Genomic DNA, 13,616 nt, shown 5'->3' with positions numbered 1-13,616 from the left:
CTGTAGTTGAAGCCCAGCGGCCCAGGGGAGGCAGTCACCTCCAGGAGGTCTATGCTTTAGTGAACTGTAGAAAATGTCCTGTGACTAAAAAGGCTAACATTTGTTAGCAGTGAAGATAAGGAAGGGGTTTCCAGTCTCACGCCTTGCTCATACCTGGGCTAAAGGTTTAGGAGGCATTACAATTTTTCTAATTCAAGGCACTTTATAATGGCCTGTGCCAGGATAGGGTAATGAAGTGTTTCCTGCACATGAAAGGAGGCAGCCCACACGGTGTCTTTTTAGTTGGGAAACAATTATTTTCATACAGCACTCTACACTCACGCGTTCTAAATATGTGACAGTTGACACTTGGGTTTTTAAACCAAAGGTATCTCTGCCATTGCTGTTATTTTAAATTGTATCGGCTCCGTAGTATCTTAGAACTGGAACATAAATGTGTTTGGATATGGTTTTCTGGCTAAATTATTCCTAACTTTTGTTTCAGGTGACAGGTTTATAGATGCTTGTCATGCCAGGAAAATGATTACATAAAAGTAGAGAGACTAGCTCAGGAGTCAGGTGTGATTAATTCAGCTTTGTCCCCTGAGGTCTGAAGAGGAAACTTACTGAATAATAACATTTCATGACCACATTTGTCTTCAGACCAACTACTGTTCTATGGTGACGCCCAGGAAATACTTAATCTTTTTTTTTATTTTTTAATATTCTGAATTTGCATTCTGAATTTACAGTGCTTAAAAATCAGTTGAGGACTAGCATTTCAGTGCGCAAAATCTTCAACTGAATCCTTATTTGGGTAGAGTCAGCCACAGACTTCTCAGTGAAAGCTGTGAGGTTTGAAAACCACATCTCGGCAGATGGTCTTTGGAAGAGGCCATTGAAGATGTTTAACACTTTATTTGAAAGCTGGAGGTGCCTGCTCCTGCTGGCAGTTCACAGTGATTACTGCTGTGTTACCAACATTCTTTTCTCCTCATTCTCTGAGACAACACTGGGCCGAGAGTATCGGGCCATTATAATCTGTAGTATCGGAAGCAGTGGTGCTTGACTGTACAGAGGCTCTGCTGTGCTGCGGACCTGTACTCTAGCTGTTTAGGTAGGAGATTTAAAATGAGCCTGGACAGTGCAGCCAGGCCCTGCCTTTAATAAACAACACTAAAGGATTGACTGTGATTTCAGAAAGAGCTAGTAACTTTATAATATTGTAATTATAATATTGTTCCTGTCGATTGTAGGTTAGAAAGTGCTGCTGTAAGTGAAGTTTCTGAATCTACTTAATCTTCCAACAGAACTCTGTAAATAGCTAATTAGATTGTTGTAAATACACAGGTAGTTAAATAGGTACCATAAATGAGTCAATCTCTGAGTCTTAAAAATCTTGGTTTTAGGAATTGGAGAGGTGGCTCAGTGGCTGAGAGTGTTTGTTGTGTAGTTGAGGATGCGGTCTTTAGATCCTAGCATTGATATCACAAGCCAGGTGTCCTGTGGATGCTTCTGGTGTGGGGTGGAGACAGGGAATTGCTGGCTTCCAACCTAGCAAAGAAATCAAAAGAAATAGGTACTGGGAGAGACTCTACTCTGAAGGACCAGGGAGAGTAATAGATGAGAACACCTGGCCCCCTCTTCTGGCCTCTGTTGCATGTGCATGTAGCTATGTGGTCAAAGACCCCTTCCCCAACACACATACACATGCACACACGCACGCACCATTTTTTTTTGTAATGCTAGTTTTAGGTTTGTAGTTGTGAATATTTAAACATAGCTTATAAAGATTTTAAAAAAATTCAGAGCAGTCAAACAGAATGCCCACCTTATAATTGCGGAGGGGAAACTTGCTGGAAGGAGTCCGAGTGGGTCATGGGGGATGGGGTGCCGTGTACATGCTGGCTGGTCACCACACTTTTCCATGGCTGCAGCAGTAAGGGAACTGATGTCACATAGCACCTTCAGGACCACTGTTATTCGCCTTTCCAGAACTTCAGAGAAATGTGCAATTAAGGGAAATTAAGGCTGTCTTACCAGCATCTCTTAGACCTTCCCAAAGGCTGTTGAAAACTCACATGACTCCATCAGTCTGCATCTTCTTATGAAGGAGTTATTTGGGGGTGGGCTGGACATGTAGTTATTGTGTTAAATCCTTAGCTAGGACGTGGATTTTTAGGAATCCTGTCTGCTCCAGAAACAGCCATGTGAGGAACTGATTTTTCTGTTAGCCCCACTCTCAGTTGGTGCCAGATGCAAGTAAAAAAAGCCCATGGTGGTGGCTGACTGTGCACTGGTGACCTGTACGGATAATTGAGTGGGATGGAGGTTTAAAAAAATGAATGAAATTCTGTCTCCTCTTAGAGCAAGCTTTCTAGCTTACTGCCCATGATGATCTCTATTTTATGTGAGTCCCCTTAAAAAGGGAGTTTTAGGGACTCCATGAGAACAGTTTCAGACTCACAGCAAATCTGAGCCAAAGATTGAGGTTTCCTGTGTCTCCCTATTTGCATAAACACCCGAAGCCTCCCTGATCACAGAACCCTTATGAAGAAGAGTACAGCTGGTGCAGCCAACGTATTATTATCGCCCAGAGTTCATGACTTGCAAGTCACTTCTGTGATTTGGGCAAATTCATGTGACAACTGCCCACCATTACAGTGTCATGCAGAGTCCTTTCTGTGTCTTTAAAAAAATAACTGATGGAGGCTGGGGAGGTGATGCTCCAGTCCAGTGCCTGCTGTGCAAGCGTGCGGACCTGAATTCAGATCCCAGCACCCCAGGCATAGACCTGCATCTGTAACCCCAGCACTGGGGTGTGGGGCAGGGTCCAGGAACTCACTTGCCAGCCACTCATCCAGCCTCGCTGAATGCATTAGCTTATGTTTAGTACAGGATCCTGCCTTAAGAAATAAGGTAGGGATATGTGGCCTTCTCAGAAAGGAACACATACACACACACACACACACACACACACACACACACACACGCATGAACACGCACACACGCATGAAGACACACATGCATGAACACACACATGCGTGAACACACATGCGTGAACACACATGCGTGAACACACACACATGCATGAACACACACACACACACACACACGCACGCATGCACTCACTCACATGCATGGACACACAGAGGAAAATCTAGATAACCCAGTGATTTAGAGTAAGGAAATGAAAAGTTCTAGCTGATCATGTATGCTACATGGTCTGCAGTTTCTGCCTCCACTTAGGAACTGCTATTCAAATTTTTGAGTTGCCTGTGCAGGATCTCTACCTTTGCATGCGTACACTTAATTCAGATGATCTAAAGCAATACTAACTGCCTCCTTATGTCTAAAAAAAAAGTGGATTTCATTTTGCTTTTCATAAAGATGAATGTCAGCTTTCATCTGCTTTGGGCAAAAGCTTTTGAGGATTACTTTTGAAGTAAGAGGAATTACAAGTACATTTATGAGGGGAACGAACCCTAATCCCAGATATTAAGCACATGCTTCATGAGATTACTGCAGAAATAGATCTGCATGATAGAATTGGGGGTGTATGTGAAGGGTACTAAATTGGTTGACCAGCACCCTGCAGGCTAATCTGTGATTAACTCTCATGAACAGGGCTAGCCACCCTCTGCTTGGCATAGACTCCAGTTTAAGCTTTCAACCAAAGAAGGATACAGAGGTGTAGAAGGGGGTATATATAAAAAAAAAAAAAAAAAAAAAAAAAAAAAAAAAAGGGGGAAAGAGGGGGAAAAAAAAAAAAAAAAAAAAAAAAAAAAAAAAAAAAAAAAAACTACCACCATTTGCTAAAGAACAGCCAAATTAAACTGTGAAGAAAAGGGGAGGATTAGAAGTAAGTAGCCTATATTAAAAGTATTTGAATAATTATCTTTTAATGACAGTCAAATAATAAATATTATAAGAAGAAATAGTTGCTTTCACTTTCCATTAATAATATACCTAAAGGTTAAGGTTGTAGCTCAGTGGTGTAGCATGTGCTTAGCATGCATGAGATGCTTAGCTCAAGTTTTAGCACCAAAAGTAGAATGTACAGAAGGCAGGAGCACACACGTGTACTTGTGTAATGTATGAAAGGCAGGCACACACATGTATACTGTGTATTTGGATTACAGTCTAATTGATTTAAAAGAGCCATAGGCATTTCTCTGTGACTCCCATTAGTAAACACCAAGCTGAAGGTGCACGTTGGCAGTCTGTAATGGCCAGCACCACAGACCATTGCAGACCCCGCAGCTAGTCATTCATTTGTGTGTTCTGGGAGGCAGGCTGTGTGAACAGGGTCTCTCACTCACACCTGTAATTCCATGATTGTCTTCTATATTTGTTTATATCATTGTTGGGACACTATTATTGCAAATGATTCTAATTCCACTCCTTGTGTGACCCTGTGTGTACTGCAGTAAGATACATTGCCTTTGCTTCCGCTGATCCGTCACCTGCTTTGGGCTTTGAATGAAGCACAGCTTCATCGGAGCCGTTCCCTGCATGTCCCTAGTGTTTTCACGATCTGGTGGTTTGCAGTTCTGATGGCTGTTCCCTCTGTTGTCTCCTGGTCAGTGAATGGAACTCCCAGCAGCCAGCTCTCCACTCCGAAGTCCACCAAGTCCTCTAGCTCCTCTCCAACCAGCCCCGGAAGTTTCAGAGGATTGAAGGTACGGAGGAAGAGATGTGGCACGTGTATGTGATCCTGTTATCTGTATGGTCTGTTTGTGAGCTTGTAAAAGCTGCACTGGGTCTTTGCATCAAGTTAGCTCATCTTCTTAAATCTCTCCCTTGTGTTCACACCCTGTGTGAATGCAGGGTTGTGATATGTTGGGCTAGATGTGGTGACTGTACTGTATAGACTTTATTGAAGTCTGAAACATCAACATAACATTTATGCCTGTAGAAGGAGTGGCATAAGAAAAACATGTACGTTTTGGTGAGGAACATCGCATAAATAGGCATTATTTATGATGTATGCTACTTAATAGGGAGGATATTAGTGCACAAGGCTGAAATTTACAAAATTTCAACAGGTTTCATTTGATTTAGTAAATCCTAGTGCTTTAAATTTATAAAATGTGTCTGCCAAAGCACCCGTAAATAATTGCTGTTAAACACTGGATGTTTACCGACACAGTCAGATTGTTTATATGGTAAAGTGCTTTGAAAGGGCTAAAGTTTGTCAAAGCTGTGCATCCATCAGTAAATCAGCTTTTCCTTAGTGGTGACAGATACGCTACTACCAGGAGTACATCTCTGCAAATGGCTGCTTATATAACTCAAAAAGGGTCCAAGCAGTTTTCTTTAAGGATGTTGAAGAATCTCTTTGATAATTATAATGAACAGCAAGGGCTGCTTACCACTTCTGTGTGGACAAGGAATGAAAACGCATCGAGCTTAGGATTCTTGTACCTTGAGGAGGTGCATGACGCTCTCGGCTTCCCAGAGTCGGTAGTGTTAGTCACCGGAGTGCAAGCACTGCCCTGAGAAGAATATGCGCACAAGAGACAGAGAATACAGACTGTCTTGGTTTGTGCTTGCCTGGTTATGTACCTGATCTGCATGGTGAATTCTAGGCTACATGCTCGCCTGCCATGTACAGTGCCCTGAGTTGATCCCTAGAATACTCCTGGGTGTGGTAGCCAGTGCCTGCAGAAGTTCAAGTGTCAAGTTCAAGGCCAGCCTGGGCTCCATGAAACTCTGACTCAAAACAACCCATCAATTGAAACACCCCCCTCCCCCCCAAAAAAAACCAAAGACCAAAAAGCCAAAACAAAACCAAAACAAAACCCCCCAAACTTTAGGCTTTTATATGCAAACCATAATGTCTCAGTAGAAGAGGATGGTGTACATGGGCCTGTGGTAGAAGCTGTCCCTGTAGCCTGGGGAGTAGCTGGGATTTGAAAGCAGAACTAGTCTTAACAGATGGCTCAAAACAGTAGTGTCAGAACAAAAATTTATAAACTGAATTATGAACATGCAGGCTACCTAGAAGATCCATGCTGGGCTGCTACTCTAAAATGGAGTCCCTAGGTATTAAAACTTGGCTCCCCTTGTTTGGATTTGGGGAAGATGGCTTTTCTGAAAAACATGATCACTTTTGGTGACAATTACCTCAGGGAGAGCAAGACAGACAGAAGTCTTTTGTTTTGTTTTATTTTGTTTTTGAGACATGGTTTCTCTGTATAGCCCTGGCTGTCCTGGAACTCACTCTGTAAACCAGGCTGGCCTTGAACTCAGAAATCTGCCTGCCTCTGCCTCCCAAGTGCTGGAATTAAAGGCGTGTGCCACCACTGCCCGAGAAGTCTTCTTTACTGCAAGCTCCTGCTCTCCAGTCTCGGCACCATAGGACTTTGCAGTGCGGCCAGTTCATGAACCGTTGTTATAAGGATGCGTAGTCTTCTGCTGTTCTTGGTTTTCTTCATCCTGCTTTAGTTGGTAAAGAATTCTGCAGGTTCCAACCAATCCTAGTTAAGCCTTGGCAACTAAGACACACATCATTGACTCGGGGAATGGAAGAACCCCAGTGTGCAGCCCCATGATCAGCCTTAGCCACAATGAAGCTCAGAGCTCCGCTTGAGTCCGCTCTCTCTCTTGTTTGGAGGCAGATACAGGGTGATGAGGTTAGAAGCACAGACTCCAGTCAGAGTGCCTGGGTTTGGTGTTGGTGTGGCCCATCACTGGCTGTGTGACCTTGGGGAAGCCATGTTGCCTTTTTCTATGAAAAGAGTGTTCGTGGGTTACAAACCACAGAGAAAGCACTCGGTGTTCTCCCTGTAACTTTGGCGTCCAGGCTTGGTCTCAACGTGGAGGAAATTCCACCTGAAGCACGTAAGCGTGCGAGGGCGTGTAAGAAGGGGGCGGTAAGCACGAGAGCGGTCAGATGGAGCTCTTCTCTTCTATCCCGTTGTATGTACTTAAACATATGCTGACCAAGAGCCCCTTGCTCCAAGAAAGTAAAAAACGTTCAGCTCGTAGGCATCCTGAGTAACTTTCTCAGAGCCCAGAAGCTGCAGGTCGCATCACCTGAGGGACAGTCTTGTGGATGATAGATTCCAGGGCCCCCACCACAGGCCACACTCTCTGGGATGGAGTTGAGGGTTCTGAAGGTTTCCTGGGAATTGCTGCTAAGGTCTGTAGCTGAGGGAAGGGGGCGCCCAGCAGCAGGGCGGGGAGTCTCACGTCTTGCTCCTTGCTCCTTCCTCTCGCTGGTCCTGTGCTGACTTTCCTTCCCGAATCGTCCCCCCTCGCCCTTCTGTGCTTTCAGATGTCACAACACTTAGCAGCTTAACAACAGTAAGTGCTCATTTCCCCATATAGTCTTAGAAGTTAGTCGGAGTTCAGAAGCAGGTGAATTGGGTGGTTCTCGCGGGCTCTTTTATTGCTAGCTGGCAGGGTACACAACTGGGTTAGAGTTACCTGAGGCTTGATGGGAATGGGGTATCCACTTGAAGGTGACTTCTTGTTTTGCTGACAGTTGGGTTGGAGGCAGGAGAATAGGAAGCTGGAGGGAGAGGCTCCATAGGTTCACATATGAAAGGCAAAAGCCAGTGATAAAGGGTTGGCACCTTCTCTTGAGTTTCCTTCAGCCAAGGGAGCATGGCGCATTCTGTTAATGACCCATAAAAGGTCACTGCAGAGCTCACCTCTTTTGCCCTTTGAGTGCCAGGACACAGACTAAATATGGCAAACCTCCAGGTTCCTCCATGTGCCCCACTTAATAAACTGTCTCCTCCCCTGCAAGCGACTGTGTATGTGTATGTATAATTCATTGTAAAGAAGCTGACCCCGAGACTCAGATCACGGCTGGCAGAGGTTTAGAAGGCCTTGCTCCTCCCTGCTGGGACTCTTCCAGGGATAAACTTTATGTCCTCACAAGGTGGCTGCTCCCTTTTTAAACATGTGACAGAGGAAGGATGCCATGCAGTTCTTGTTTCCGTGACGCAGCTTTGGAAGCCACTAGACCTTCTGTTACCATAGCATCTTAGGTGTCTCACAGGTCAGTGGTTCAGCCTGGGAGGGGACGTCTGGGTCCTTTCTGTGCCAGCAGCAATTTCACATTTTTCGTCTTTCTGCCAGCCGCCCAGAACCTTTGTTTTAGGCTGCCCTTCTTTTCCATCCAATCTCCCAAAACTTCCTGTCATCTTTCTGCTTGGCAGTTGCCATGGTCTCTCTCCTCACACTCTCCTGATGTTTTCATTCTGTTCCCTGCTAACCCTTTTTTTCTTCTAGTTTTGGAATCCACTGCTGACATTGTTTTTTTCCCCCTAATCCTCACCTTCCTGGTTTTGCCCATGACCTCAACCTGTGAGCTCCTTTCTTTGCCAGGGCACCTCCAAGTCCCTTGGATGTGGCTGGCAGCTTTCTTCTGCAGGATTACTTACTGTCCTTAAATCATAGCATTTGGGGCAGGAGGGGGGGCAGGCAGGCAATAAAGAGTACTAAATATGTCATGGGCTGCCAGATAGATGAAGAGAACATTTCCCTGAACTTTAATTCATCATCTGTCCAAACTGAAGACTTTTAGGGAAGCTGTAACTTTGGAACTGCGGGCTTCGGACTGGGGCACACAGTTTGAAATGCCCGAGTTCTGATGCAGAGGTGTGTGCCCGGGAGCTCTACAAAGCGAGCATTCTTGCTGTTTGAAAGGAAGAGGAGGAACAAAGTCCAAATGGACTGTCACCCAGCACCTTGAGATTGTAAACTGTCTGATGTGCTGACACTTGTTTTACCTCACAGGGTCTCCTGGGTCTGCTGGTGCTGAAAGCTTTCCCAGATTTGTGAGGTGTGGTGAAGCGCTTTTGTGTCTTACCTGATTGGCAGAGCTAAACCCGTAACTCTCTGACCTCCTGAACCTGGAACCTTCTTTTCAAAGCTGTGAGATGTAAATCCACAGTAGCTGCTGACCTTAGACATTTTTGCGTCTCCCTGGAGCTCTGGCTTTTCTGGCGAATTTAAAACTAAGTTAATAATTTTCAGAACCAGGGAGCTGGCCACTCTGGGGCTCTTCTCGTTTCCCCAGAAACACTGTGTGGTGACTTCGTCTTTGAACAGAATTGATTTTGTTAGACAGAAACAGAAACAAAGAGGCAGATTAAGTAGTTTTGAAGACTTTGGTGCCCTAGCAAAATAAATCATGACATTGAATACCAGATTCTGTTTGTTCTTGGTGGTTTCTCGGTTGGTTTGATGAGTTTGGGGATAGTTCAGCCCTCGTCTGGGCTGCAACACATTAGGGTAGGTTGGGGGCAGTGACCACCGCGCAAGTCAGTGTCTGTAAGTTGGAGCAACTGTAAGAACTTTATTTGAATATAGCGAACATGTGTTTGTGTTCGATGCCTCCTGTTCGTGAGTGCCGGACACTAGAAGCTCTTCGTGGTGGTAGAGTATGACTGCGGTAGCCAGCCATGACACCTTGGACGCGAGAAGTAGTGAAGCTCCCAGCATGTCGACATTTTAGACAAGAGACTTTGTACTGCCCGATCTCTTACTTAGATCAGTAACCTTACCTGAAGGGATCACTCACAGATGTGATGAGGTTCTAACTGATTTTGACCACCACGTAGTCTATGGCGGTGTGTTGCCCTCACCCACCCTCAGCCCCTTGGGATAGTCCTTGGGGTATGGAGTTAGAAGGCAGAAATTCAATGACACAGACCCTGGGAGTCAGGTGAGAAGCAGAAGCAGACTTGTTTATTGCAGGATTGGGGAGTGGCTTCATACCCTCCACCCTTGTTGCTGGCACCGTCTGATTGGCTGTCTAGGTCATGTGCTCTGTAATAGAATAGTATAGTCATTGTGGCTCCCCATGTGTTACCACTCTTGGTCTGCATGTCTGCAGGCCATAGGGAGTATTACGCCTTCTATTTAACAGTAGTGTTTCCTGTCCACCAGCAGTCTCTCTGGGGAACATGATGAAAAGCCAGCTTCTTAATGGCCCTGGAGAGTCAAGCTTTATGGTGGGGAAGTTAAGTGAATATGGTCATAAACTGGGAGATTAAAAGGCATAGCCTTGGGTAATCCTGGGCAATGTGATCCCCTCTTCTGCCCTTCAGCATTTACTTCAGGCCTTTGGGCCCTGACCTGGAATGGGCAGGCTTCGAGGAGTGTCCTAACTGTTCTCAGGTGTCTCACAGAACTACCAGCATATCTCTTCGCCTTTGTTTCTTTCCCTTCCTTTTAAACAGTACCAGTGGTTGCTGTGGCTTTGACTAAAACAGCGAGGAAAGAGAGGGAAATTTATGTTATTATTTTTATTCCTCATTATGCCTTGGCCTCAGTTCATCTGTGTGAAAAATTATCCCCTCTAGTAGTATTTTTTCATGCTTTTTAAAAGTAGTGAAAGCCTTATTTTCAAGTAGAGGAATATATTGGATATGTCACTCTTGTTAAGTCAATGCAGCGATTTTTGAAAAACTTTGGCACTTAAAAAAAAAAAAGTCAATTTGAGAGTTGAAAAATGGTTTCTGTCGTTATTTGCTTAAAAAGCCACAGCTCCTGCTGATCACCGAAGCTTCTGTTGGATGCACATGGACCTAACCTGGCTCTGTGCCCTCTCTCCCTCCACAGGGTGCTCCGCCTCCTACACTCATGGCTTCCCCCATTTGGCACTTTATTAGAGAACCGGCATCCAACACCTGGTCTTTTCTGATTTCTTTCCATGCCTTTTGTCCCCCTGGAATCCCAGTACAAAGCGGTTTTATAATTTTTCGGCTGCACAAGGAGTGGGGATCGGGAAGAAAGGGGCTTTAATCAGAATAAACACTGGGGGAGTTAGAAAGGTCCACAGGAACTCAGTGGGTAAACACTCTGAAGTGCTTGCAGGTGACGTGGAGGTAAATGGGCCTGTTCCAGCCATTGCGCTCCTTAGGGAGCTTCTTAGAGAGTCCTGGAGTCAGTCAGGACATCCAGACCAAGAGAACAATGTTAACTGCTTCCAGGAAAGCTGGGCAAGTAGAAAGTGGGCCACAGGACCAAGCCTGGTCGTAACATCTCTGAATGTTAGGAGTTCTAGGTGCTGGAGGCAGAGGATGTGCCACGCCCAACCCAGCCAGGTGGAGGCTGTCTCATTCTGGGCAGTGAGATTTAGATCTGTGAACAGAGTCCAGCCATTGTTACTCATAGGAATTTGGTGTCGCAGCCCCCTGTCTGTTTGTTCGGAGTCCTGGGAGTAATCACCAGGGCTCCTTTTATTAATCTTTGAGATTTAATTTTGCAGAAAAAAGTCATTCTTCTCATTGTTTATTCCTTTAATAGTTAGGCTGTTAGACTGCTAGGAATGGTGGTACATATTTGTAATACCGGCATTCAGGAGTCTTGGTGGGGCTGGGTGATGCTCATACGTTCAAGATGAACTTGGGCTACACAGCAAGAACCCTGTCACAAACAAAGAATGGGGCTGATGATAGCTTACATTGGATCTCTTATTTCTTTGGCGATTTTTGATGTAGGAAGGAGTGTATTAGAAGAGGAATTAACTCACAGAGAAAGATTTAGCACAGCTCTGTGCTAGGCACCTGGAGGGAAAGCAGTAATGACGGAGGTTGGTGAGTGGTCATGGGGGCCAGGTTGCTCAGTTGTCTGACAGGGCTGAACTAATGTCGGATCTTGAGATTTGAAGCTGCTTTGCCTTTTCAGAGCAGAAATTTAGACTGAGGGAGAAAAAGTAAATAACAAGTACAGGAAATGATTTGAGTGATGTATGTATAAAACTCACAAGAAGAGGTGGTGGGAAATACACTGGCTATGAGGTGGAGACACACCCGGGTCTGGATGCCTGGCTGAAGATTGGGGCTGATGTTGTCAGTAAGAAAGACCATGGGCGGGTTTTTTGATCCCTTGAGTTTCTCTGATCCCTTAGTAGTAGTTTGTAAAGTGGGAGACTTGAGAAGTGAGAGAGGCCAGGTGAAGCTGGAGGAGGATCTGACCAGGATGGTAGTCGTAAGAAGTTAATTACATTTTCTAAAAAGCCTCCTTTTAACCTCCTCTCTGAGTTTGCACTTAGACATTACAACTTTTAGATTGTTTTTTTTTTTGTATAGTGACTTTCAGTTTCAGTGCCAAGACATAAATACAATATGACAAGCCAAAAATACATTGAACACTGAGAATTTGATTGTTCACCAATTTTGCTTTGTTGTTTGGGAGTGAAATGACCGGACAAGCAGCCAGGGATTTAATCTAGAACTATTAGAATTCTTGGTGGTCCCGAGACAACATTTGCACTTATTTTTGGTACCTGTTTAGCTGTGATTTCATAAAGCATGCTTTATTTTATTAAAATCAAAAGTAACACAGCTTTAAAAAGTAGAGTGTCAATTTTTGTGATGTTAAATCTGGATTGGAGACTGTATCTGTGAAATAAATTCATTAATGTGTTACGTTGTACAAATGGAAAAAGGATAAGAAAACAGTTGTATATCATTTCATGTATCAGCCATTTGACATTATATAAATACTGTATCGCATAAGGACTGGGGAGCTGATGATATATAAATGCATCCTAATAAGCAATGGTTATTTTCCTCTTTTAGCAGACTTCTGCTCAGGGCAGATCTTCTTCCAATGTAAACGGTGGGCCTGAACTTGACCGCTGCATGAGCCCTGAAGGTACTTCTCCGTCTGGTTATTACTTCTGTATAGCAAACCATCTACCCAAGCTTGTTGGCCATCAGAATCCCATGTGTGCCACATTCTTCCTAAATAGGGATGTGACCGTGTCACCTGCTTGCTAGTCGAGTTGGCTTTAGGGAGTGTTGAGAGTGGAGTCACTTCAGGGTATGTAGTGTCTCATCTTGTGTCTCAGCTGCTAGTCCTTCCTTTCTTTCGCTCTTACTGGTTATGTGCTCATAATTCCTAGATATTTTTTGAGTCTTTCAATTAGATGAGACACAAATACATTCTGCTTTGCCTGGGATAACAAGACACACTGTGATGGTGGACTGGTCTCAACTCACAGCCCATTGCACACTTTTTTTGAGAAGGCTTTGCACCGGGAATTAGCTTCAACACAGTGCCTTACTTTGATAGAACTTCCTTCTTTCTTCCCTCCCTCCCTCCCCCCCCCCCCCCCCCCCCCCCCCCCCCCCCCCCCCCCCCCCCCCCCCCCCCCCCCCCCCAGGGTTTTTCTGCATAGCCCTGGCTGTCCTGGAACTCACTCTGTAGACCAGGCGGCTGGCCTGGAACTCAGAAATCCTCCTGCTTCTGCCTCCCAAGTTCTGGGATTAAAGGTGTGCGCCGCCACTGCCCAGCAGAATTTTCTTTACTTGAGGCTAGGAGAGAGCTCCGGAGTATTCCTCTGCTTGAGTCCACCTCATGCCCCTCCTCCTCCCTGATGGGAGTTTTGAACCGTTCAGCTTAGACATCACCTCTGCCTGAAGATAGTTTAAACTGGCATTTCGAGATTTGTTGGGCTTATTGATTTTTGTGGATTTCTGATTCTAACCAGCAAGGTCAAAAGGAACACGGTGATTAGGCATTCTACTTAGGAAATATGCTGAGGGCTTTCCTTTAGTTTTGCTTAGACCTATAAATGATAGCCTTGCCTTTGATTATTTTCCAAGCATGCAGGAATCAGTAGGAAATGCTGATGTTTGCTCAGACTTTGTGTTTGTCCTCGGCCG

At 44.9% G+C, this 13,616-nt stretch overlaps 1 protein-coding gene across 11 annotated transcripts in view; it reads left to right on the top strand.

Moving 5' to 3' along the window:
- Dclk2 (doublecortin like kinase 2) overlaps positions 1-13,616 on the top strand; it is a 128,687-nt gene that overhangs the window by 85,154 nt on the left and 29,917 nt on the right. For 7 of the 11 annotated variants that reach the window (XR_003843687.1, XM_029537429.1, XM_029537428.1 and 4 more), the window contains 2 exons: positions 4,567-4,661; positions 12,528-12,603. Coding sequence is in view for 10 of the 11 variants with exons in the window: in XM_029537429.1 (XP_029393289.1) it covers positions 4,567-4,661; positions 12,528-12,603 (171 nt within the window). In the remaining variant the exon portion in view is untranslated. The remainder of the gene's footprint in view (positions 1-4,566; positions 4,662-12,527; positions 12,604-13,616) is intronic. The other 4 variants (XM_021195494.2, XM_029537431.1, XM_021195492.2 and 1 more) reach the window with 1 other exon arrangement.

This window comes from Mus pahari, chromosome 4 (genome assembly GCF_900095145.1).
Source record: "Mus pahari chromosome 4, PAHARI_EIJ_v1.1, whole genome shotgun sequence".
NCBI lineage: Eukaryota > Metazoa > Chordata > Mammalia > Rodentia > Muridae > Mus > Mus pahari.
Note: the sequence above shows the minus strand (reverse complement) of the source record. Positions and strands in the feature narration are given on the sequence as shown.